Source organism: Vidua chalybeata, chromosome 12 (genome assembly GCF_026979565.1).
Source record: "Vidua chalybeata isolate OUT-0048 chromosome 12, bVidCha1 merged haplotype, whole genome shotgun sequence".
NCBI lineage: Eukaryota > Metazoa > Chordata > Aves > Passeriformes > Viduidae > Vidua > Vidua chalybeata.
The window spans coordinates 16,743,268-16,768,716 of record NC_071541.1 but is presented as its reverse complement, the minus strand read 5'-3'; the positions used below and the strand labels follow the sequence as shown (position 1 = coordinate 16,768,716).

The 25,449-nt window shown below is 40.2% G+C and overlaps 1 protein-coding gene across 1 annotated transcript in view; it reads right to left on the bottom strand.

Annotated features, from left to right (window-relative positions):
* Positions 1 to 25,449, bottom strand: part of DOCK3 (dedicator of cytokinesis 3) — a 184,866-nt gene that overhangs the window by 85,568 nt on the left and 73,849 nt on the right. Inside the window, exons 8-12 of the mRNA XM_053953429.1 lie at positions 23,635 to 23,676; positions 22,064 to 22,218; positions 7,067 to 7,148; positions 2,591 to 2,651; positions 466 to 613 (exon numbers count right to left, since the gene is read on the bottom strand). Of these exons, the coding sequence (XP_053809404.1) occupies positions 466 to 613; positions 2,591 to 2,651; positions 7,067 to 7,148; positions 22,064 to 22,218; positions 23,635 to 23,676 (488 nt within the window). The remainder of the gene's footprint in view (positions 1 to 465; positions 614 to 2,590; positions 2,652 to 7,066; positions 7,149 to 22,063; positions 22,219 to 23,634; positions 23,677 to 25,449) is intronic.

The window sequence follows — 25,449 nt, the reverse complement described above, 5'->3', positions numbered from 1 at the left end:
GCAGTCTCCAGACAGTTTGTCTGTGGCCTCTTTATTACAACTGTGAGACCACATTTCATAATAAGAATGTTAGTTCAAAGTTCAAAATCACAAATAACTGAAGATGGATTCCTGCTCAAAAAATGTTGAATTGTTTTGAGAATTTTGGTCACACACTGTTGGCTTTGGTTGTTTTCTACTTCTTTTGTTGGTTAGTATGAGTGGTAAGGAATAGCAGATGAGGCATGAGTTATTATTCCCTTCATCAGATGAAATGCAGCACATTTCTTTGGGTTTGAGCTCAGCAGATTTTAAATAATTCACATTAATAAAAGAGCAGCTTTGCAAGTCACACAGATTTGAGCAATATTCAATAACTTCTGAAGCATTTCACACACCTGAAACATCTGTGGATAATATTAATTAGTTTCTATGAGCTGCTGGAATATTAAAGAAGCAAAAAACTTCCTTCTAGGAGTTACTCACGTGTAAACTTTGAGCACAAAGTCCTTTTCCTCCTTGATTTCCGAGATGGACTGGAGCACGTCCATGATGCTGAGCACGGCGCAGCCGTAGGGGCGCCGGTAGTGCAGATGGGGGGGCCCTTTCTTGGAGTCATTGAGCAACATGCGGCCTGAAAGGAGGGAAACACAAACATCAGGGATGGACACACAGCCACATCCTGCCTGCTGTGCTCATCACACCCAGGACTTTCAGCTCCAGGCTGCAGGTGACACTCCTCTGGAGGAGCTGGAGTTGGTTTTGCCCCAGCCCCACGTGCTGGGCTGTGCTGGTGCCCAGGGAGGTGCTGGTGACAGCCCAGGGATGCTTGGCAGGACTGGCACAGCACCAGGGCTGGCCCTGCAACATCCTCCTCTCCAGGAGCCTGGGGGGCAGGTCTGGGAGGACACACAGCCAGGACAGCTGACCCACTGGCCAAGGCATGTCCCAAACCATGTGACATCTGCTCAGCAACACAAGGGAAAGGAGGAGTGAGGACACTGGTCACTGCAAGGTTTGGCTTTATACAGACTGAAGCCTGGCTTTGTGGGAAGTGACTGGACATTGATGGTTGATGGAAAGTAGGGAATGAATCTTTTGCTTTTCTTTGCTTCTGCTCATGGCCTTTGCTTTATCAGACTGCCTTTATCTTCACCCATTAATTCTCTTCCATCTTATTTACTCCCCAGCCCGCTGATGAGGGGAGTGACAGAGAGGCTTGGAGGGCACCTGGTGTCAACCCACCACAGCTTTTCACTCAAACTTTTCAAACCCAGAGGTCCATTTAAACCTACACCTCACTCAGCCAAAAACAGCCAAGGGCAAAGTGAAAAGCATCATGTCTGGCCAGCTTTGATTTGCAGCTCCATGACACATATTTGCATCCAGCTGGGCTGACTCCAAATCCTCTGTGGATGAGCCAAGAATATGGCTGTACTCATCAGTCTGACCCACTCAGGGATTCACTGCGCTCCTTCCTTAGAGTGCACTGTTTGCACAAATTCTCATTTTATTCAACTTCTTAAAGGAAATGTATTATATATTGTATATAATACATGTAACATTATATATTGGTTGTTTATCATGTTTGGATGGCTCCTTGGAGCACAGGAAGGAGAATTCTGAGGTACAAAGCTGCTCAGTGATTAACGTCCTATTACTGAGGCAGTTTTTAAATAGAGCAAAAGATGCCAAGGCCAGAAAAATCACTGTGATAATCAAAGTGAACTTGTAACATTGCACATAATAATTTGTCCAGCCCTTGCATCAAGGTTAATAAAGCATCTTTCTACAGACTTCATTTATCACCTCAAGTGCTAGAGCAATTCTGACGTGTAGGCTCTTATGACACGGGGAGTCAGATAATGAAACCCCGACCTCTCTGACACATTCGTGGCTCTGAAGGCACACTGCCATTCCCAGCACAACACACAAAGCTCTGTTTAGAGCTGCTGTACTTCAGAAAAGGTGCCTGTGGCTGGTAATGGGTGTGAGCAGTGACTGGGCTGGCAACAGGCTTAAAAGCCCTTTCCTTGCAAACACTGCCTGGCCATTCTTCAGTCACCTGAAACACACAAATGGCACTTCTGACTTTACAATAACACAGCTGAGGTAACTGTCTCCGCTACTCCTACACTGTTAACATTTTAGGCCTAATATTTAAAATAAATTATACTTAACACAGGTAAAATATGTACTTGCACCACAGACTCCTACAGCAGCAAACAAATCTTGACAGCCTCTGATTTACTCAATGTGGAAGGTCAGACATGCTGATGTCCTGCCCTGTAACCCAGCTATAGCACCAGTAAAAAGATCTCACTTGAAATTTTTAAACATTAAACAAAAAGCCTTTTTACTTTGTCCCTCTCCTGTAGATGTGGTGTTTAATCAAAAATTCTGTTTCAGACTCAGAAAAACAAAATCTCTGTTAAACAGTCATCAGTAACTTTCTAACACTTAGCTCCATATGGTCTGAATGTCAATCAGTCTATGACTGAGTTTTCTAAATGTATAAATCATTATAAAGTCAGCTAATTAAAACAGACATTTAAAAATACTCTAAGATCTGTGTTTATTACATATATTTCAGCACTAAATCATACTGTACCTATTCGGATTACATGGGCAACTATGTACAAATCCCTCTTCATGTCCTTGCTGCTGAGATCCTGAAAGATTAGAAAAAACAGAGACATTCCAGCATAAGTGCCTGCAACTATAAATGTGGATGAAACCTCTGAAATCACATGTTACAGAAAAGCAGGCCAAGATTTTTAAAATGAGCTTCAAGAACAACCAAACAACAGGAAAAGGAGAACCTACAGAAGAGCAAAAGGAAACTTGAAGTTAATGAAGACAAATAAATGTTATGACTCTGAGAAAAATTTAAAAATAAAGAAATAAACTAAGAAAATACACATAGGATACTTTTCAATAACTCATTACTGCACCATTTTGCATTCACATGTCAGAAGCCACCTTAATTGCAATTTTCTTGGTATGTTGTACTTTTCACTGATAGCTTCATAAAAAAGCAGCAACTTCTGAGACATTCTTCCTGCTTTTTTTTTTTTTTTTTTTGTACAGGAAAGGTCTAAGAAATATTTCTTCCTAACAACCAGTTTTCCCTATGCCACTCACCTCCCAGACAAGACTTTAAACAGATACTGTGTACTGAAAGAATGTTCATCCCTGTTTTAGAGTGATGCAAAAAGGCTCCTTGTGCTCTACAGCAACAGCTGCTGCCTCTTTCTCTACTGAGTGCTGTCATCTCACTGTCAGGTACTACTTACACAAAAATTAACTGCAACAGTCTGTGATTCAGATAAAATCTCTTGGTTTTCTTTAAAAAGCTCCTCAACTACATGGTATTATAACCGCTGTAAAAGGAAATAATGCTATTTTTATATAAAAAGAGGAAGAAATTTAAACTGCGAATATCTAAAATCTGTCATCCCTAATCTGAACCAATTTAGAATTAAAACCTGCATTTTGGTGAAAGCTAAAACATGAACCTTAAATCACACAGGGAATTTCTCTCTCATGTGACTTGACAATCCAGACCTTAACCAGTGAGATTTTGATGGCAATGCAACTCCAGACTACGGTGCCACACAGCACAATAAAAGCTGGCACAGTGACTCAGAACTAGGCATAAAGTGAAATTCATCCTAAGGAGAAGTTTCAATCCCTTCCCAATTCTGTTACATTGCTGAATTACAGCAGGCAAGTAATAAATTCATGGCTGTACCTCCTTGCTCTCTAAAAGCAGCTCTGTATTTCCCAGGGCAGAACATGCAGGGAGCTGCAGAGCCACTCTTTGGGATGCTGCTAACCAGCAGATCTGGCTCTCCAGAGCCAGAAAATGAAACTACATAAACCATCCTTAGCATTTCCTCCTCAGGCTCGATTTTGAGCAACATGCACTGCTGCACCAAGAAGGGAAAACACTTTCTAGGCTTTCTCCATCACCCAACATACCAGGGTAACATATGGTAGCTTTTATCTTGCATGTCTTGGAGACATGAAGTTCCACACTAAAAGGGATTTGACATAGTTTTAATCTCAGAAATGCCTGACAAGACATTTCAAAAAGCAAAAAAACTTGGAGGTAATACTTAATGCTCTAGAGAGCAATAGATTCCTGAAAATATCTGTGCTTTGACAGGGGGAATTTTATTATACCATCAGATTACCAGTTCTAATTAACAGCAATTTAAAGAACTATTTTTTCAAAGGGCAGCTGTCAAAACACCAGAAAACGGCAGGGCATGAACATATTGATGGGTTCACACTTTAGTTGCTTTTCCAATTTCACAAATATAGTGTCACAGGCAAAAGACAAAAAATGTGGGCCCAGATGGCTTTGCATTTCAGTTTGTACAGCACAGGCTTTTTACAAGGCAAGAAATTTTTACTATGACATGGACCAAACAATCAAAAGCCCCAACCCCTCTGAGGAAGTTTTCAGATAATTCCTCTGCAGAGAATCCATGTACATCTCCTAGGACCAGGAGAGGATAAAACACATTTACTGGTTATTCTTAGGACTGCATCTACAGGGTGGGTATCTCCCACATCCTTCTGAGCTTCCTAAATTATATTGACTGATACACAACATAATTTCATTATAATTCTAATGGACTGGCTTTTTAGAAAATCGCCCCTAAATTTTCCTACCTATATTGGGTATGGAAGAGAGTTACTTTACAACAATGGTTAGTTCTTTACAATGCTGGTTTTTAGAAAGGTCTGCTTGTGTGTTAAAAAACCTAAACACCACCAAACAACCCCCAAACCACTGGAATCAAGGATACCTGTCTGCCAGTAATAAATTATTTAATTCAGCTGCCAACATCATAGGCCACAGAGAATAAGGTATTTAACAAAAATAACAACCTTATACAGTGTAGTTACATTTTAATTCAGACCCAAGAATGTTTCTAACATGTGCACAGGCTGAGGTTTGCTTCAGTGAGCTTTTGTCTCCAGAGCAAGCAGTTTCTCACCTTTGCTATGATATGACAGCAGACGTAAAACCCAAGCCTGGGTAATTTTGATATCTTACACAAGGAGACAGCTGAACCCTTAGAAGTAACAGAGACAGCAGGAAAAGACAGGGATCCCTTGAATCATCTCAGATTTGGGCTGCTTGCCTTGGGGAAAGATGAGAGTTTTACAAAGACACTGTGGTGTGGTGAGGGAGGGCAAGGAAATAAATAGATTCAAAGTCAAGATGAACATGAGCTTGGGAGAAGACTGAAAATCACAGAACTATCTTATCTTAGAAGCATTTCAAAATTAAGAAATTATTATAAGATAGAACCACTGCAGATAAAATGGTTATTCAAAAAAGCAAATATTTATTGCTCTTTTACTACACACTTTGGATAGTGTTTTGAACACATTGATGAAAAATACTGTTTTAGAAGTGTAAGATCTTTTGCACAGATATTTTTTTCCAATTATAATTCCTGTTACATAGAGTATACATTCATTATAATTCCTGTTATGTAGAATACACATTCTATAGCAGATGAGTGAGAGTCTAAGTACCTCCACCAGCCAGTGATGGAGTCTGAGCACTCTGAAGAGCTGAGACTGCAGCAGCTTTGGTATTTTTTAACAGTAATAGGAAAGGGAGCTCAGGAGGTATCTCTGGTCAGGATTTGAGCTGCACTGGCAAATGCCTGCAATCCCAGGGCTGGCTGCTCTTGGAATACACTGGCCCTACTCAGAATATGCAGCAGGTCTCTCCTGGAACTGTTATGGACCTGGCTGTACTTTATCATTATTTTTTAAATGGTGTAAAGGCTTGTTTGCAGATTACCAGAGAAAAACTTTTACACTGTTCACCACAAAGAGACAAACAAGACACTCATTCCATGACCCCAAGTCGTGTGCCATGGGTGAGGGTGGGGAAGTTGGATGTCCAAATTGATGAACCTCAGAGGCCAGAGAGTGCCAAAGTTGATACAAAGCTGATACTGTGCTGCCTTTTGGGAATATTCCTTTAGGGCGCTCCCAAAGCTGCGCTCCTGCCTTTCACTCCTGTCTGACTCAGACACCAGTGCTGAACCTTAACCCCTGCCCACCTTCTCTCAGCAGGGCCAGACTCTGGCTTTGAGTTACCATATCTGGGGTGACACTCTCACCTTGCTGATGTTTATTCAGCTGGCAGCACCTCACTGATGCTACCAAAACCAGAATTGCTACTGATGTCAGCATCCAGGTCAGTGCTACTTTTGGACTGCATCTCTCAGATCCAGATGGAGACACAACAGAGCATCCTTACACCCAGATCTATTCCGTTCCCTAAGAGGAGGAATTCTGCTGCCTTCTTAATGGAGAGAAGGGAACAGTGCTGGGGACCATGCCTGGTTCAGTGTCCAGCCCTGCCTGACCCCAGAGAGTGTCACTGCCAGAACCAAAGCTCTGCCATTTTTCTTCTTCACTGAAGGTAAAAATACTTCTGCTACAGAGCTTCCAGCATGTGCACTAACTAAAGGTGAGTCACGATGGAAGGTGTTTATCACACTTGGGATCTGAGATTCCTTACAGTTATTCTGTGAGGAGCTGTTAAGTTTCAGTGCCTCTAGATTTTCATATTCTTTCTGAGAAGAAGTAGCAGAAAAAATGATGGTCTGACACCTGATTCTGAGGGAATTTTAAACACAACTGAATACCAGCGCAGAAGCGACTTCTGACAAGGGCAAACAGGGACAGGACAAGAGAAAACACTTGTCTGATTTTCATTCAGAAAAAAGTGCCTTGTTTCATGTTCAGGCCATCACAGCCTTTTCCTATGCTCTGTTATCAAAGAGCACAGCATATCCAATGAAAATATTCAAAATTTCACACTATCTGCAGGAACAAATGCAAGTACTTCAGAATATTCACTTAGCCATAAAAATAATTTAGCAGTACCTTCCCTTTCTATGCTAACATTTAGTCAAAATCATAACAAAAATTATTTCTCTTCTACTGATTATATTGGAGAGGAAGAGAAGAAGAACTGGGTGTCCCCTCAGGAAACCTCCAGCCCCACTCCTGTGAGGGGAGAAGAAAGGGAACAGACACGTACTGTGAAAAGTGCACACATTCGATCGATCTTCTCCGGATTCCTGGGGCCTCCGTTCTTGTTTAACCTCACCATGAACCTCTCACTGAAAAACAAACAATGGTAAAAAAACAATCATTTGGACATTTCCTGTACATACTTCAACAGAAAAAATACAGGTAGATTTGGGTTTCATTAAAAAAAGATGCACTGTTGCTATAATTCCAAAGTCTATAAAACAGTATTCACTGGTCTATAGAAAATTACATGGAATAGCACAGATTTCTAATGGTAAGTAGTCTGCATGTGAAAACATTGTGTTGATGCATATTCATGATGCAATAACATTAAAATAATGTGAACATAAGAAGCACAGAACCTGTACACATTACAACTCCTCCAGGCAAAGGCTAAGACAAACTTACTGAGGGGTACACTGCCTCTGGTAAATGTGAGTTCATTAAAATCCACTCAACACTAAAAGTTACAAGAATACCAATTAAGCAATCTCCTTCAAGATAGAGCATTTCTAGAAGCAAGACACTAATTCAAATACATTCAGATTCAATTGATATAACTCTTACCAATCAAATTAAGCAGCCCTTTGATGAATAAAACCAGTACATTTAGCCATACTAAAAAATGAACAATACTCTCAATGCATGGTAAGACATGGAAATTCGTATTACTTCTTAAGACAGAGAATTTATGTGTAAAAGTTTGATGAGCAATTTTTTCCCTAGTGTGCAACAGCCCCCTAAGCATTGACTACAGTTTTTTTCCTTGATTATCACAGAAATAGAGAGCACATTATTAAATCTTCCAATAATCACAGATCCTTTCAATCCTATCCAGTACAACTGCATCAACTCCAGTAACCTTCATTTTATACATCTGCCAGCATATTATCCACCATTGGCCTGAAGAAAATGAAAGCACAGTGTCCACACTACCTCCGTTGGCAGCTTGCTCCGAGGGCCACTCATCCCTGCTGTTAAAGCACATGGACCATGGGAAATGCCTGATTTCAGTGCACAGCCACTGCTTTTTGTCACCCTTCTGCATTAAAGAGCCCTTCAGAGAAACTTGTTTCTTGCAGGGCAGGAATAGCAGTATATCCCCACACACAAATAAGCAATTTAACACTCTTAAAAAATCCAAGAAAAAGTGCTGGAATAATTTTGTAGAACTCACAGTGAAATTTCTCAACAGCATTTTAGGAAGAGTTCTAAAGCTGTAAGATTGTAACAGTCTGGTACTGAGAGCACCTGCACCATAAATACACACACATCTGGGGGTTCCACACAGGTGAAGCCAAGCTCCTGCTCAGCCTGTGATTTATCAGACATCACCTCTTGGTCCTTCCACACAGCTTTATGCTGTGAGTTCATATGACCTGTCCATTATAAACACTGATATATTTTCAGAATGATTACTTTTGTTGAAATGGTCCTTAAATCTCGAGTATGACCCATACATCTCATTATACACCTTTGCATGATAATTTATGTAAGTAAATGATGCTCAGCAATCCAGTTTCACTCTCCCTGTCACTCACTATTACTCCAATCTCCATGTATCCCACAACCCCATTCAGTTATAATTTTAATTAATTTGCTACCAATGCTTATAGCCTCAGAGACTGCTGAAATGCCACAAAGAAATCCATAAGAAACAGATATTTGATGATTCTTTTGAGATACCAGCAAGTTAAGAACATTTTACCAAGTGCTTTAGTGACATGGTAAAATGCATTCTTTCAGTAGTTTTGTGATGTGTTTAGTGGAGAGCAGGACAATACTAGAACATCACAATATTACACTGGCAGTCACATTACAACAACGTTACATCTTCACAGCTACTTCTATCTACCTAACACATAAATCAATGTTACATACTGTATTTTAAATTTCCAGTAAGATGCTGTCTTGAACTTTCAAAACAGTGATTTTTTAGGTTTTTTATTATTATAATTTCAGCTCTAATGAGCATTTCATTTTCATATAGGAGCTGAATATGTGACAATACTGTGTGCCACAAAATCCCATGCAGACTGCCCCCTCAGACGGCAGAGAATGGGCTGACAAGTCTTTGAGCTGAGCTGCCTGTATGGATTTCATTCATTAACAAAAGATTGCTTAGTGTGATTTTAAAGCACCCAAAGATGGATATTCTGGAGATTCACTTGATGGTCTCTTGCAAGGTTTTCCTCCATTAATAAGTGGAAATTTTTTAAAATTTGCAATTCATCTTTTCCTTGTTAAAGCCATGGAGAAAATCTGGTTCCTGTCCCCCTATTCCAGTGCTTTTCAAGAAATGAAGCAGCCACCACCTCTCTCACCTGCCTATTGATCACCTGTTCCCTTATTCCAGCACCACTGCAGTAACAGCCTTTACATTCCTTTCCTTAATTTCCAGTCCTCCCTTGAGTGCTCTTGAGCTTGTGTGAATAAATAATTAAAGGAACTTTGACTCAACTGCAGCATTCGGGAACTGTGGAACAGGAAGAGGCATTTGGCCAAAGGAGATCCAAGGACAGGAGGCAGAGAGTGACAGGGCAGCAGTGCCAAGAGGCCACCCCAAAGGACCAAGCCAGCTCCAGTTCTCCCTCTTTTCCTTGCACATCACTTCTCCTAAACTTGTGGGTTTATTTCTCATCTCCAGCATTCCTCTAATTTTTGATATCACTACTGATCAAGAACAGTTTATTACTATTCTGCTGTTCTGTTATTATTCTACTAAGGTCTCAGTGGTGCTGATACTGTCAGGGTCCCTGGAATAGGACTGGAACCTTTTTTACACTGGTGACCCACATTATGAACTAGTTAGTCAGCTGCTTCCCATTTTACAATTGCAAATTTATTTCTATGTCAAAGCAAATCTGGAAGAATAACCCTGTTTCCAATGACCTGAAAATCCACTGCCTTCATCTATCATTGCAGGTCTGTTTTTAGACAAAAATACACACATTTAGGGTCAAGAAACTTAATGGGAATTCAGTATCTTAATTTCTTCCTTTAAGAGCTACGTCCTTGGAAAAAGTTGAGTCTCCAGTGCGTCTTTTCCTCAAGTTTATCTTCTGCACAAGGATGAGAACACGCACTGAAATCTAGGCAACATTAAGTCCAGTTTAGTAAGACTGAAATATCAAATCTGAATAAACTCCATGTGGAAATTAATTAAAAACCCAGTAGTTATAACTGCCAAATGTGGTGGAAATGAAACATGGGAGGGTACTGAGATGCAATCTGACTCCTAGATCCTACTGCTGCCCAAAACCAAAAGAACCCACAGAACACCCACAACCCAAACCAACAACCCAATAAAAGTTTTCAACTATTCTGAATATACACTAAAATCAGTTAATTTGCATAAAATTGGAGATAAAGGCATCAAAACAGAGAAAAAAATTAACATTTTAGACTACTCAGCTCAGACACAAGATGTACCACATCAGAAGCAGTATCTTAAACAAAAGCTTATTTATTCCTTTCCCTCCTATATGCTATAAGTAAGCTCCAATTACTCTAATTGCAGCATCTCCTCCTGTGCTAATTCACATCATAGTGAAACCACCTCTTGTGCAGCACTAAGCCAGGGTTTACAATCACTCTCATGATTAGTAATTGCTACAGCTACTCAAATATAAGAACCACTGCTCTGACAAGCAAAGCCAAACAGCTTCTTGTTCACTTGAAAAGGAGGAAAAATGAAAGGAGTGTAGTGTCTCACTTCTTGGCTTCCCCAAATTGACTGAAAAACAGAACCATACTGAACTCTGCAGAAAGGAAGGAAGCCATCACTGGTTTGGGATGTTACATCTCAGCATGAAAAAGGGGGCAAACAGGGACAAAATTTACTGTTGGGTGAGCAGGAGTGGCACAGTGCCCCCAGGGAGTTTTCGTTGTTGAGGTCTTTGGGATGTTCTTCGCACAATGTGTGAAGATGACAACAAAAGGAAAGGGCTGGCAAAGAGCTTGGGTTGGACTGGGGAGCCCCTTGCATTCATTCATGGGCACCTTTCATTACTGGGGGTGTTTCAAGACAAAAATCCTGACTGAGCATCAATTTGGGAATGTAGGTACGGCATTGATAAATGCATAATGCCCAAGTTGTGGTCTGCAGAGAGGCTGCAGACCAAATTTCTTTTGAATTGGAGACTGACTAAAAAAATTAATTCTATAACAAAATATAGGAGACTGGTTTTCTGAAGCAGGGACAGCAACACATTAGGGCTTCAATCTCCTCAGGCAGAAACCTCACATCTTATACCCTTCCCTTGCCTTAAATAATGGTCCAGTAGCTATTTCTCCCAGAAACAAAACCTTCTTCACCCTCTCCATTCCAATGTGCCACTGACAGGGAAAAGGTACAAATATACAAATGCTCCCTAATTTTTCTTATTCTCCTCAGTGCTTCTCATTTCCAGAGAAAACCAGGGGAACACTGAAAACCCCCAATATTAAAAATACCTCAGTCCTTCCTCAAAAGCTGTATTTAATTGGGTTTTCAGAATTTAGCATGTGGCCAACCCCTTCAAAGAAGACAGGTATTTTAAAAATATGTATTGGTCCATGACACACGTAGGGAAGGGGAGGGGTAATGTGGTAGTGGAAAGGATCATATAACAACTTGTATTTTAGACTTTGATCTTCTCTTGGTGTTTCCTCAAGTTTCTTTCTGACACTTTTAGTATCATGTAAAACCCTGCCTGCATGCAAAATACAAACTCAGGAACAAAAATCTGAAAATGCTGCCACAGAAGGCAGAAGTTTGCAGGAATAAGCTACAACACTTGCCTAGGACAGTTCATCTCCCTTCAGTCCTACTGGTTAAAGAATAAATTCTAAGCATGATAGTATTTCATTTCTCCTCTGCCTTCCTCCCTGAAAAATCTCTAGTCTTTTCTTTAAAGAATGTTAACCCTAACATGCCTGACAATAATTCTAGACTAACATTTGAGCTGGCATATGAGTACCATAAACATTTGAAGATGCTACTGGAAAAGCACTGTATTTTGTCCCAGATAAATCTCAACAACAAGCTCCACACAGGCCATCCAGGAGAGAGCTTGGGATGAGCTGGGCACTCTATGGCAATTAAACCTTGCCAACAATTCCCTTCAAAATATCCCAGTCTTGTGCACACCACATTTCAGGAAGCTTACTTCAAAAGTGCATCAAACACTGCATTCTTCCTGCCCCTGTGTGTACAAGCTCTACAAGGACAATATGTTGACCAGATGAATGGAATTATGTGAGGAATTACTGGTATAGGATCAAAGCATTTTCTTAAAGCTGCAAAAAAAGGAGCTTGTTTCAAAACATGAACTAAGCTCAGAGAGAAACACCATGAAAGAGAACCCTGGGGCTTGGTGGGAATGGGAAGGGGAGAGAAGACTGAACTACAGTCTCAAAACCATACAGTTTGGTCAAGCTAATATTTGCATGGATTAACTCGGGAAGCTGTTCCCGTATCAAAGAGGAAGTGCACTGACCCAGCAGAGCAGAAGTTTTAAAGCCCCAGGAGAGCAGCATTAGCCAGAAAGCAATGCTGCTCCCCACCATCCTATTTGGAGGCTGAGAGAAAATCAGGCTCTACTGTCCTGGCTTTCCATTTGTGCTGCACCCTGCAATACAGTTAATGATAACCACACAAGGCTTCTCATATTTGCTTGCACAATTTCACACAAGAAAAAAATACTTTTATTTTCATTCCATTGGCCAAACTGGAAATTGGAATTTGGAAAAGTGTTCAAATCTCTTGAGTTTGTCAACTGCAAGAACATTACCACAGTCACTGACTGAAATGGTCACATCAGGACAGCACTGCAGCCTGATGCTTTTGAGAACACCCTGTAGGAACTTTCTAAAAAGTTTCTAAAAGTCTCACTTTAGGCCTTCTGAACTTTGTTTCATGAGCACGGTCTCATGTTCATGAAGAAAGCATGCACCTATATCGACATTTTAGTAATTTCCCATTGTGAAAAATAATTGGTTTTACTCTTGAAAGATTATTTAAGCAGTAGGAATATCCTCTGAAAAAGCTTTTCAAGTTTATTTTCTGTTCATCATGATTATCTCTTAGAGTAGCTAATTTTTGCTCACCCTCTTGGGAAGAAATCTAGGTCCTTACAGCTGCTGTAAGACTGACCTAATAACAAAATCTCCCAGAGCTCCACAGAATGAGTCTCCATTCTCAGTGTGAGTGTGATGGGAAGCCAGAGCATATGTACAGAATGGACTGATGTCCGTGAAGAACTCAATTCCCACTTCCAGTGTAAACCAACAGCATCTCCCAGATGCCAGCAGTGTTTGAGCAATCCATCATCGACAGTGGTCACTGCCGAGCCCCGGAGACAGGAGCATCACCCCTGCTGAACTCTCAGTTTGCTCACTGTCTCAACAGTGACTCATGGACAGTTTAACAATCTTCCTTTTCAGGCAAGTGCTCACAGAGTGTGTTTGGTTTTTCCCCTTTTCTTTTGTTGGGGGAGGCAGGAGAGTTCTTTCCTGAGCTGTCTAATCCAGTAGCTCTGCAATAACCCCACTTTCACAAAAAACTGAGGCACAGTACACTGCTTTGGTTTATGGAGTGTATTTTATAAAGACATCTTAGAGAAAAGAACACTGAATCTGTGAGGGAAATGAATCTGGCCCTGAGAAAACGGCTCCAAGCAACACAGTTTGCTTCCCAGCAAATTCAGGCTTAATGCTCATGAATTATTAAATTACCACATTGGCGAGAAGCCCCAGGGGAGGATTACAGAGCTTACAGTAAGACTGTTACTGCAAACACTGGGTTTCCATGGAAACAGAAAATAGTGAAAATAACTACCTGTCATTTCTCTTGCCACATTCAAGGGAAAACCACCACAATGTTAAAGCGTTATTGAGGCTTGCAGGGGAAAGGGAGGTAAGCACCAATTACATTCTCCTTGGCTTCTCATGACTTTGCCACACTTGAACATTTGACACCATCATGAGGATTTTTCTGTTATTTCCATAATGAAAGGTACATATTTTTGCTCCTAAAAGGAATTCTCTCAACTAGAAAAGGCTTCAATTAAAAAAAAAAAAAAAAAAAGAAAAGAGAGAAAGAGAGAGAAAGACTTCAGTCATCCAGTGCGATTCCCCAGTGATGGTGATTTTAACTAATGGAAGGCAAGGTGGACTGACCCTGCCAGGTGGCAGGTGAGGGAAACTTGCAGGGAAGACTGCTCATTTTGGATTACAGGTATTTTGTAGAATAAGGATTTTATCACCATCTCTACCCTGGGAGAAGCTAATGGTTCTGAGGTCTGATACAGCAGCTGTCATATTTAATTCCTGCCCTACAAGAGCTTTGCACATGACAATTTCTGTCAGGAACGCAGACCTGGCTTTTGAGGGGAATTTTCCCACAGAAAGAGCTCAGGCACAATGAAAGGATTCCATCCACTGAGCCTTCCTACAGACAGAAAATTACTTGGAAGTGCCTTCTCTGAGCTCACTTACACATTTAAACAACACAGATTTCCCCACTGCCCCTCAAGTGAGCAGAATTTCTTCCAGCTGTGTGTGTTCACGGCACATTGTCAATTCCTCCTGAGCAGGAAAAGGGAGGAAGTTCCAATGCTTGCAACTCATTGATTTCTTCCTGTTAACAACTGAAAAATCAAAATAACCTGTAGAAAACTCAATATCCCTGCCTATTTGTATGTCATACTTGATCTTCAACCAAAAAAAAAAAAAAGCCCCCACTTGTGGGGGAAGGAGGATGGTGGGGGTGAAAGATACAAAATAAGATGGATATTTGTAAAAGCTCCTGCTTTGGAATAGCTACATATTAATAAGTCCATAGGAACTAGGAAAAATAGTAACTTTATAGAAAATAATTAACATATTTAATAACACCACTTACATCTCTTACAGCAACTTTCATATACAAATCCAGACAGTAGCAGTTTCTTTTGCATACACTAATAACAAAACAGAGAATAGGAAAACCAAGCAAATGCACATTTCAGAGAGAGATCCAGGGAATGAAAGTCAGCTGAAGCAACCAATAAAGAAAATGAAAATGCATCACTTCTCCTGTGTCCTTTTCTAAAAACCTACCCACCAAAAAACCTTATAAAATACTCCACAGGTTTTGTCTACAGTGATGACAAAACTTGTGTTTTTCAGAAGTTCTGTATTCTACCAGAAAGGCTCTTTGTTCCAGCTGTCTGTCTGCAGCAGACTTCAGAGACACACAGATTTTCCATGGTCACTGCAGTGACCAGAACAAGGCCATTGCTGTGGGTAGCAATATTTCTTAATGCTTGCTTAGCTTTTGAGGAAGTTCACCTTGAGCAGGATGAAAAGGTCGTGCTGCTCCCATTAGTATTGCTATGAATTATCTATTGCACAAAGCTCAGAAGAATAGTCCCCTTGAAATACTAAAGCCACAACAAACTGAAGTACAGGAGGAGCTGATGGAGGATTAGCTATCCCAACAGATCAGATTGCTAGAAGAGGTAAAAATATAAAGATGGGTTTTTTCATGACTAAGCAGAAGAAAAAACTCATTAGTTGGTAAGGTTAATCCCTAAGAAAATTTTCTGAATAATAAAGAAATAATTCAGAGTGATACAAAGTTATTTTTTCCCAGCAGACAAATCATTATACTGACAGTGAATGAGATAACTTTTCTATTTTAAAATAGCTATGCTATTAAAAACATAACAAAAGGAAAATTTAGCGCATATTGCACGATAAAAGTAAAATATAATTTTCTACTTCCTTACATAGCAACTGGCAATAAAGGAACATGATAATATTTTAAAGCAATTAACTGAGGATAAATGCCCACACATTGTCCCAGCGCTCCCAGAGCCATTACTTGAGAGAGAAACAATACAGAAAAAGGATCTTCAGGTCAGTCCCATATCCTGGGAGAGAATGCAGTCAGGCTGGTTTGACACAGTTCTTACTGTGGATCCTTCCATGTCAGTTAACAATTTCTCTTTCAGCTATTCAACTTCAACCATATTTATCTACACAGTGACCCTTCTCTCCTTTTTCTGACCTTATTAATGCCTGTCTTACTCTTTTTTTATTTCACCTGCCCCCCCTCCACTCCCAGCTGCCAAACTTCCCTCTGCCCAAGCAGAATCTGGTGTCCAGAACATGTACAATTTCTACAGCCCTGCCTTGGGCAGGTAGGGCTGCTCTGTACAGGTGTTCCTGCACTAAGGATGCTCATCCTGCACATCAGAGCTTTGAGAGGACTCAAACCCCTTCTCGGACAGGACCTGTGGGAAATTTGCCATTGCATTTCACATGTTGGCTCAGTGTTTGACATGAAAGCTCCTGAGAGTGGTAATTGTCTGCAATTAGCAAGTGCTACAGGAAAATTATTCAAGATGGCATGTGTAAGCACAATGTAATTTTAGCTACACTGTTCCTGCTAACATTTTTTAGCAGCTGATATACATTCCTATTGACAGTTAAAAAGGATAACAAAAAAGACTAAATGATGATGAGAACCATGGAGCTAATGGCCATCAACAAATACAGAGGTGAGGGATTCCTGTCAAATTTGTCAAGGTAACCTTCAGCAGCTTGGTACAGATTTGTATTCTGACGTCTGAACCGGGATACTGTGTCTCAGAAACTCCTACTACAGAAAGAGTGAAAATCAAATTCCCTACAAATTCATCATTTCTAAATCCAGTGTTTCCAAGTGCTGCATTTCATTCTACTCTACCTAAACACTGGCACAAACATTTTCCTTTTACAGCCTCCCCTGGCCACTCAAGTGCAGTATTGGGACTTCTACAGGACCAGGTTATACAAATGAGTAGCAACTTGAGAAAGCTTCTAACACTCACACACTGGTTAAACCAAATCCAGTCTGGTCATGGCCCAGAAGTTTACTTGCTTACAAGGATACATTTAAATTGATAACTATGTTCTCTAATATTTTTATCCCTCTAGTATTTTGAACTATTTACATGTTTGTCTGATGAGTTTTATTACAGAAAATAATTTGGTTGGAAAATGATCCAAGATCCAAAGACGAGTTACAAATAGGTAATCATGATCTCCATTATCTCTGCAGAGCACCAAACCCCACTGCAGAGCAGTACTAACAGCCAAACATTTGCCACTGAACATTTGACTCAGCCTTGAAAAGTAGGGGCAGATGATTTTATGTCAGATGACTTTTGAGCAGCTGAATCCAACTATCCTGCTGTAGACCCAGGGTGTTTTTTCAGTCCATAATTATACTTCCAAACCATGTTTCTCTCCTGAGAACTGCTTTGTCAATGGTGCTAAATCCTTAAGACAAGACTTGGGACAGACTGTACTGCTCACATTCTCCCCATCATCCACCCACAAACTGAGAACATTTCCACAAAAAACATCTTTCTATATTACCTATTAGCAAGAGCTTTAAAGAGCAAGCTTATATTTTTTCTCATTTTGGCTACTGCTTTTAAATTTCAACACTGAAATAGATGTTTCCCAACCAAACTCCTAGCCTAGGTTGCAGTGTTTACAATCCTGTCTCGCCCCAAAGACATGGCAGATATTTAAAACAGACACTGCAGAGAACACCTGGTCTCTCAACAAAGGGTTTGAACACTTTTCTGTATGAGAAATGCCCACGTGGACTTCCTCAGTCACTCCCATCAACACCACCACAGGCACTGAGCACATCTCCCAATCCTCCAGTCACGACGAGGTCGTTGCTATAATGGGAATGGCAAAGGCTCAGTAAGTAGGAGGAAGCAGGTGGAGGAGTTACCAGCAGAAATATGCACAACACCATCTCCCATGCATAATTACTGCTTAGGCCCTCAGATCTTCAAATTCAATCACATCAGAGTTTCTCTTTTGTTCTATTCACTCTCCATAATTAAGGATATTTCTACATGACAAGAAAATTTTAAATCCCAGTGGTGTGTAAAATAGGGTAACTGGTTGAAGATGCAGGCAGAATGAAAAACATACACATTTAAACAAACTTTATAAAGAAAAAATAAGATGGGCATTTATTTATCCTTTTCCATACTCAAAAGGCTGAGAGAACTGGGATTGCTCAGCCTGGAAAAGCGAAGGTTTCAGGATAGCCTAACTGTCCCTCCCAGAACTTGAAGGGAGTCTACAGGAAAGATGGAGAGAGACACTTCACAAGGGCTGGAGTGAGATGACAAGGGGGAATGGCTTTACACTGAGAGTGGGTTTGGATGAGATATCAGAAATAAATTCTCCCCTGTGGGGGTGGGGAGGCCCTGTCCCAGGCTGCCCAGAGAAACCCTGGATCCCTGGCAGTGCCCAAGGCCGGGCTGGACAGGGCTTGGAGCAGCCTGGGACAGTGGAAGGTGTCCTGCCCGTGGCAGGGGGTGGAACGAGATGGACTTTTAGATCCCTTCCAACCCAAACAATTCTGGGATTCTGTGACAGTTGGAATGGACTTAACAAGCTTATTTTCAGAAAAAAATCCTGCTGTCATACTTCTGAATGTGTAATTTTTCTAAGCTATGCATAATTCCATGCATTTTCCTAGAAAAATAGAGTTATTATATTAGGTATCTAAACCGCACTGCTTTACTGGATTTATTTTCACTCGCCAAAATCATGCTAAAAATGTCAAGAAATGTAAATATATCTCTGATTTGTTGCATTCTTCTAGCACAAATAACACTCTGCATCCTTTTGTCTACCAGTTTCCAGCTCCTTTAGAGCAGTTTCATCCAGACTGTATCTCTTTATTCTATCAAGTTTAATACCTCTCTTCTGTTTGAAGCAGGAGATGCATTCCCATATAACAGAACAAAATTAGTTGGCTCTGATGTGATTTGTGCTTGACAAATCTATGTTGACTTTTACTTACCATCTTGTTAGCTTCTTATTGCTAACAAGTAGTTTATTTCTTCCACAACTTTTCACATTTGTCATCGGATTGCAGCTGACCTTCTTAGGGAGATTGAGGCAAAACAGCTATTAAATACTCCAGCTATCTTGGAAACATCTGCTCATGGCTTAATGTCCCCTTTAATCTGTTCAGTTATTTCTTGATTTTGTAAAAAATGCTTATTTGCTGGTAAAGCATTATAGACTTATTATTTTGGTTTTTTGTCCTTGATGCCCTTTGGTACTTGTATTTTTTTCTACAAGTTTCTGTCTCTTCCTATCCCTGTTTGTGCAATTTCATCTGTCCTTTTTTATACTACATTTCCAACTCCATTTCACCAGAGAACATGATACAGACTTTCTGTTGTCCCCATATATTTAATCTTTCCTTCCTGCTGAAACAATTTGCTTTTGTGCTCTTCAACAGTATCATTCAGAAACAGACAACTCTCAAATGTCTTTTCTCCATATCAGTTTACCTATCTCTATTTACCTGATCTATTTGACACCTTCCTTACTGAGTTCACCATCTTTACAGTAACATTTTCTTTGTTGCCTTCTTGATGTTACTCTGAACTCAATCACTCCATGATCATTCATCCCAAGGTATATCTCACAATGGGGTATAATCACTGGCTAGAATCCAAACTAGATCAACTATCACATAATTTTCTAGTAACTTCCACTCAGCAAACAAACTGAGATATTAAAGATGAGTCACAAAGTTGCTAGACTAGTGGCTTTTGCATGCAAGAAAAAAAGAAATCCCAAATACTTTAAAACAGACAAATAAACTTTAATCCATTTTTTATCTGAACCTTCAAGTTCTACTTACTTAGAAGTATTACTTATATTTCTGTCAGACTGAAAATGAAGTAACTTTTTCCTTGTGTTTACCTCTAGGTGTGACCCCTCTGATGACAGTGTTGTTATTCCTGCTGTCCATAGCTCCCCACTGTCATCCTTTGTCTGCTCCTCCTTTGCTGACAACCATTAAACACAGGAACATCTTTGTATTCAGAACCTGGGAACCATCTCAAATGGTATTTCAGCTGCTGTTCCAACCTTCTGATTGCTAATCCACACCTGGTGCATGCTGTTACTGCAGCCCTTGAATAACACTGGAACATTCAGCAATTCTTCACTTAACCTCCCCGGGAAATAACTCTTGGCACCAGCATGTTCAGGGAGGTTTGTAATCCAGCACATGTCCAAGGCAGTAATGCTGAAAGCCACTCAGCCTCCAGTGTGAGCTGCTTGGGTAAGAAATTTATCCCTCCAAACCATTTCAGAAGTCAATTTGTCCCTTTCATTTAGAGTGTAGTGTGCAGAAGCCTTGCTTGGGTTTTTTACATTAATGTACTGTTTCCCGAGAGGAAAGAAAATGTTTTAAGTAGATATAGATAAAAGTAGATATAAAAACATCATTCTAAATTTGTAGCAATGTGTTTGTCTGTTTTCTGGTTTCTTCTCCAAAACAGAGCTCAGCCTCATTACACACTTCTTCCTCAGCACTCTTTGGGATGTAAGAAAATGTAAAAAATTATGCTGTTTTCACTATAGCAGACCACTGATGCTTAATACAAAGAGCTAAGTAATAACAACTGTTTGCACAAAAAAAGCATTGCTGTATTTATTTAAATTTGCCTGAACCACTCTTTGTGCTTTTTCTCATTATAACTATTATTTCCTTTTGATTTTTAACACTGGCAAAACCCTTTCCTTAAGGCTCTCCACTCAGTGTTTACATACAAACTGCAACCCAAGAAAACTCATCTTCTTTCAAAGCAATGTCTGCTAGCAGCAGCTTGTCCACCTGTCCCTTCCTCTTCCTGGCAGCTTCTCATCTAAATTATGTAATATTTTACTGCTTTGCAGTAGGAACTAGTTGGGTGTATTGTTTTCTGTTTAGTTTTCCATTTTCACCTTTCCCTCTTAACAGCTATTTTCTGGTAATTCTCTCAAGAGAGGAATCAAAGGCACATCCTAAACTACATCCACTGGAGTGTCCAAAGAGCTGCAGAGATGGGAAGGGTCTGGAAGAGAAGCCTTGTGAGGAGCAGCTGAGGGCCCTTGGTTTGTTCAGCCTGGAGGAGACTGAGGGGAGACCTCACTGGGGCCTTCAGCATCCTCCCAAGTGGCAGGGGACGGGAGGGCACCAATCTCTGCTCTCTGTGCCCAGGGACAGCAGGGAGGGGCTGGAGATGTGTCAGGGGAGGTTTAAGCTGGATATCAGGAAATACCATCAAGTCATCAGAGCTTTCTAATATAGACAAATTTTTAGTGGGAGGTACTCTGAAGAGATACAAAATTGTTCTCACTTACTCTGAGCTTTTTTCCAAAGACAGGATAGAATATTCTGTGGCTCTTCCCTCACTTTGAAACAAATCTAAACCTAATTGCTGAAAACTAGGAGAGTTTTGACTATGACAGCAAGTGACTGTCAGGACACGCTTTTACCAAAACCCAGAACATTGCACAAACATGGTGTTCTTCAGATCAGACCAAGCTGTAAGCTGCATTTGCTCAACTTCCAAGACACAAAATAAATGCTGCAATGCTCTTCTACATACTCTGATGTTTTCAAAACACATGCTTGTAAGAAAAAAGGCCGGCCCATCTCATGTTTGCTAACACTGGTACCAATTATTTCAATAAACTGAGAGCACAGACATAGGGAGGAATGTTAAAGAGTTTATGTTGAGACCAATACAGTGACCAAAAAAAAGCTATTTTGTGACAGGAAGGCAAGGAGCAGAGGAAAGTTACAGAGGCACACAGCAGTCCCTTCTCAAACCAGCCCCTCAGCCTGGCCCTGTCATTATTTGTGCTTCTTAACCAACAGCCCTAAGGAGGAAGCAATGAGACACCAAGACCTTCTGTAATGTCTGGAGGTAAAGTCAGAAAACTAAAAAATTCAACCATTCTGTGCCTTTCCTGCTTCACTAAATTTCCTATGCAAAGACCAGTACTTCTGATATTCCCACATGAGGACTGCAGGGCCAGCAACTCATGATCTACCAGCTCTGTCCTTCCAGCTGGCCCACAAGAACACACCACGTGTTTATCTCCAATGCATCTGCTCCGCTACAACTCATTTCCTAGGACGTTTTTTAGCTGTTTGACAAATTCCTACCTGATCTGTTTGCCTTCCCGGACATCATACAAAGAAAAAAAGACATCTGTGTCCTCTCCAATGGTGTTGTAGGTGAAGCTCTTCAGGCTGAGGAAGAAGTGATGAGGCACTGGCATCCGACAGGCTTCCCCGTGCCGCTGACGGATGGTGTCCACCTGAGTCAAACCAGGGAAAACCATTGGCACTTCTTCACAAAGAAAGGACACCAGACCAACGTGAGCATTTTAACAGAGATCCTGCTCTCCTCTTGCCCTCAAGTAAAAGTTTAATCTCAAACTTACTCTGCCTCAGAGATAAGTGCTAGATTAAGATTTCTGTCTCTATTTTTACCGCTGCTAATTTGAATAGATTGATGAAACTGTGATAACCAAGTAGATACAAAACAAATGGTTTACGCATTGGAAATCTGATTTTATCAAGTAAACCAAGTCAATCCTATTTCTCAAATTTTGCTTTGATTCTGGAACTGAAAATGAATTATAAGACAGTACTGGAGTGAGTCCTGATGATTTCCATTTAAAGCAGATGGACTTCAAAGCACTGTTAGTAACATTTGTTACATGATTTCTTTTGAGCAGCTGCAATTCACTTACAGAGGTCATTTCTGCAGCCAGTAGGACCAGGGCAGTGACTGTCCCTCTGTACTGGGCACTGTGGTGGAGTGCCCATCCTTGGAGGGATTTTAAAAATGTGTAGATGTGGCACTCAGGGACAGTTTAGTGGTGGCCTTGGCAATGCTGGGGGAACATTTGGACTTAAGGGCATTTTCCACTCAAAAACAATTCATGACTTAGAACCAGGCTTAACAGACCAGTTTGTCCTGCAGGTATAAAAAAACTTAACAAGGGTTGATACCATAGAAAGGTTTACATTTTGGCTCAACATATCAAGACCTATTTACAGCAGTGAATGCTGGGGTGGCCAAAGGAAAAAAAGAGTATAACCAAATGTATGCTTTCAGTTTTTATAACCCTTTACATCCATTCATGCTGATCTTAATAAACAGGTTGCATGAATATCCTAAATTCCCTATGTTCATCTCCTCTGAATGCATAGACAGGTACAGTCTAACCAAAAAAATCTTAAATTTCCAGACTTACAATTCAGATTTGTACTGGTTTAAAAGGAATTTTGTTCTGGACTTTAAATTAAATCCAAGGAAATCCTCATTCTTTAAAGACAGGTACCTGTGGAAGCACAGATATCTGTAAAGATCAAAGCCAGATTCCATGACCAGGACTGGATTATACCAGTACAGAAAGGATGTGTGAAACAGAAGCCACTAAGCCACGTGTTAGCAGGTAGACAGAAGAGTCACAGGGGCAGAGCGAGGCTTTTGATCTCACTACACAATTGTATCTTTTAAGAACAACAGTTACAAGCTCAGGAAAAGAGACCTAAATGGAATTGGAAGAAGGACCTTAGTGACTTAAATACTTGGGAATCTTCTGAGGAAGTGTTCTGTGGGTAAGGACTTACCCAGTAATCTCCATCATACCTTTACCTACATTACCAAGTTCTTTACCAAGAATTTAAAGACAATAAAAAATTCAAATGTGGATGGTATTTACCTGTGATGTGCTCTGCTGGACACTGTGTCTACTTGACAAATGCTGTGGAGATACAAAAGAGTAAAATTTAAACCTTTTTGAAAGTAAGGAATATGTACATTATATTCATGTAGCATTAGAACAGTAATTCTAAAATATGACTTTCAAAATGATTACAACTTTACATGCCTTTTTTTCAGTGTATCATCACTCACAAGACCACTTGCTTTCCTAAAGGCTTTTCTCAGTTTAGCTGTTTCTTTACCTATTTGAATTTACAGGGAGTATTTACCTTAGCTTTTAAAGTAAATGGCTATCACAAGTTAGACAGAATTTCAAAAATAAATGTTATTACAGTGTTGGAAAATTTAATTATTCTGTATAACCCGTGTCTTCTTCTGCTAAATGGGAAGATACCTCACTAAACCTCATCTCCTGGCATGTTGTCTGTGGAAAGGTGCATTTGTTAAAAAACACAGGCATCTAGAAAGAAAGATGGATTTTAGACGTTGTTAAAACTTTTTGCTCTAATAAAAAATGAAATCCTGAAAATTGGTTAAAGACTCTTCCACAATTTCATCTGCCCAGTACCTGTAAAGAAGAATCAGTATAAAGAGCTACATGTCTAAAAAGTCAGAGGATGATGCTGTATTTAAAGCCTTTTATGCTAGAAGGAGATGTTATAATCAGAAAATGGACTGCAAGACTCACTGAAGCCATTTAATCTCCAAAGGGAGATTTAAATACTAATCTAAATTGAAAAGGTTTCAGAGAGCTTTAAAAAAACCATCATTTATGATTCTGCCATGCCTTTCCCTGCACATCATCTTAATATTAGCATTTTAAACCAAAATATTAACATTGACACTGCCACACATTATTAAATACTCTCTTCATTTGCCCCACCTCCCTCCCTCTATTACAAACCCAACATCTTATTCTGACCAAACATTTACACTCTATATCAGAATTAGCAGATCTGTTGACAAACATGAAGCTTCAAAGGAGGTGAAAGTAAAAGATTGTCCACAAAATGCATTTGGCAATACTCTTAAACTACAACGCTGTTGTGTTCACAAAGAACACAAAAAAGACTTTTTACCACAAAAGGAGAGATATTCTTCATAATGAGACTAAACCAAGGAGATGCTGGGTACTGGGGGAGCTGGCAGAAGTGCTCACTGAGCCACTTTCAATCCCTCACCAGCAGTGGGCCCAGCTGGCCAAGGACACCCCTGTATTTGACACAGGTGATGCCACATCTCAAATCCTGTGTTCAGTTTTGGGCCCCTCACTACTGGATCAGCTATTAGGGAAAATTTTGTCACCTAAAGCATTGTCAAGCCTTAGTGGTGGAGTTCCCACCCCTGGATTTAAAAGACCTGTAGCTGTGCCACTTGGGGACAGGAGTTGGTGGGGCTGCGGCAGTGCTGGGGGAATGGTTGAGCTCAATGATCTTAAAGGTCTCCTCCAACCGAAACAATTCTGTGATTCTACATGGCATATTTTGACATCTGTTTACATTCACAGTTATAAAAATGTCCTCTTTCACACTCTCAGTAGAAAAATAATGATCTCCAGCCCCATTGTTTGTCTAACTATTGCATCATCTTCTGAGTGTTAAAAGCCTTCAAATTGGCTGAGTTGCCTATTCTTCTTTTTGTCACCTGCAGCCACTCAGAATTAGCTGGCACAGAAAAGACCAGTTATTTAAGCTATTCAAGATGTCCTGACTGCTTTTGATTAAATTAATCTCTAAATCCAAGTAAGAAAGTGAGACACTCAGGCAACACAAATATGAGAGGTGGTCTGAAGAGATTCATCAGCAAACACTGC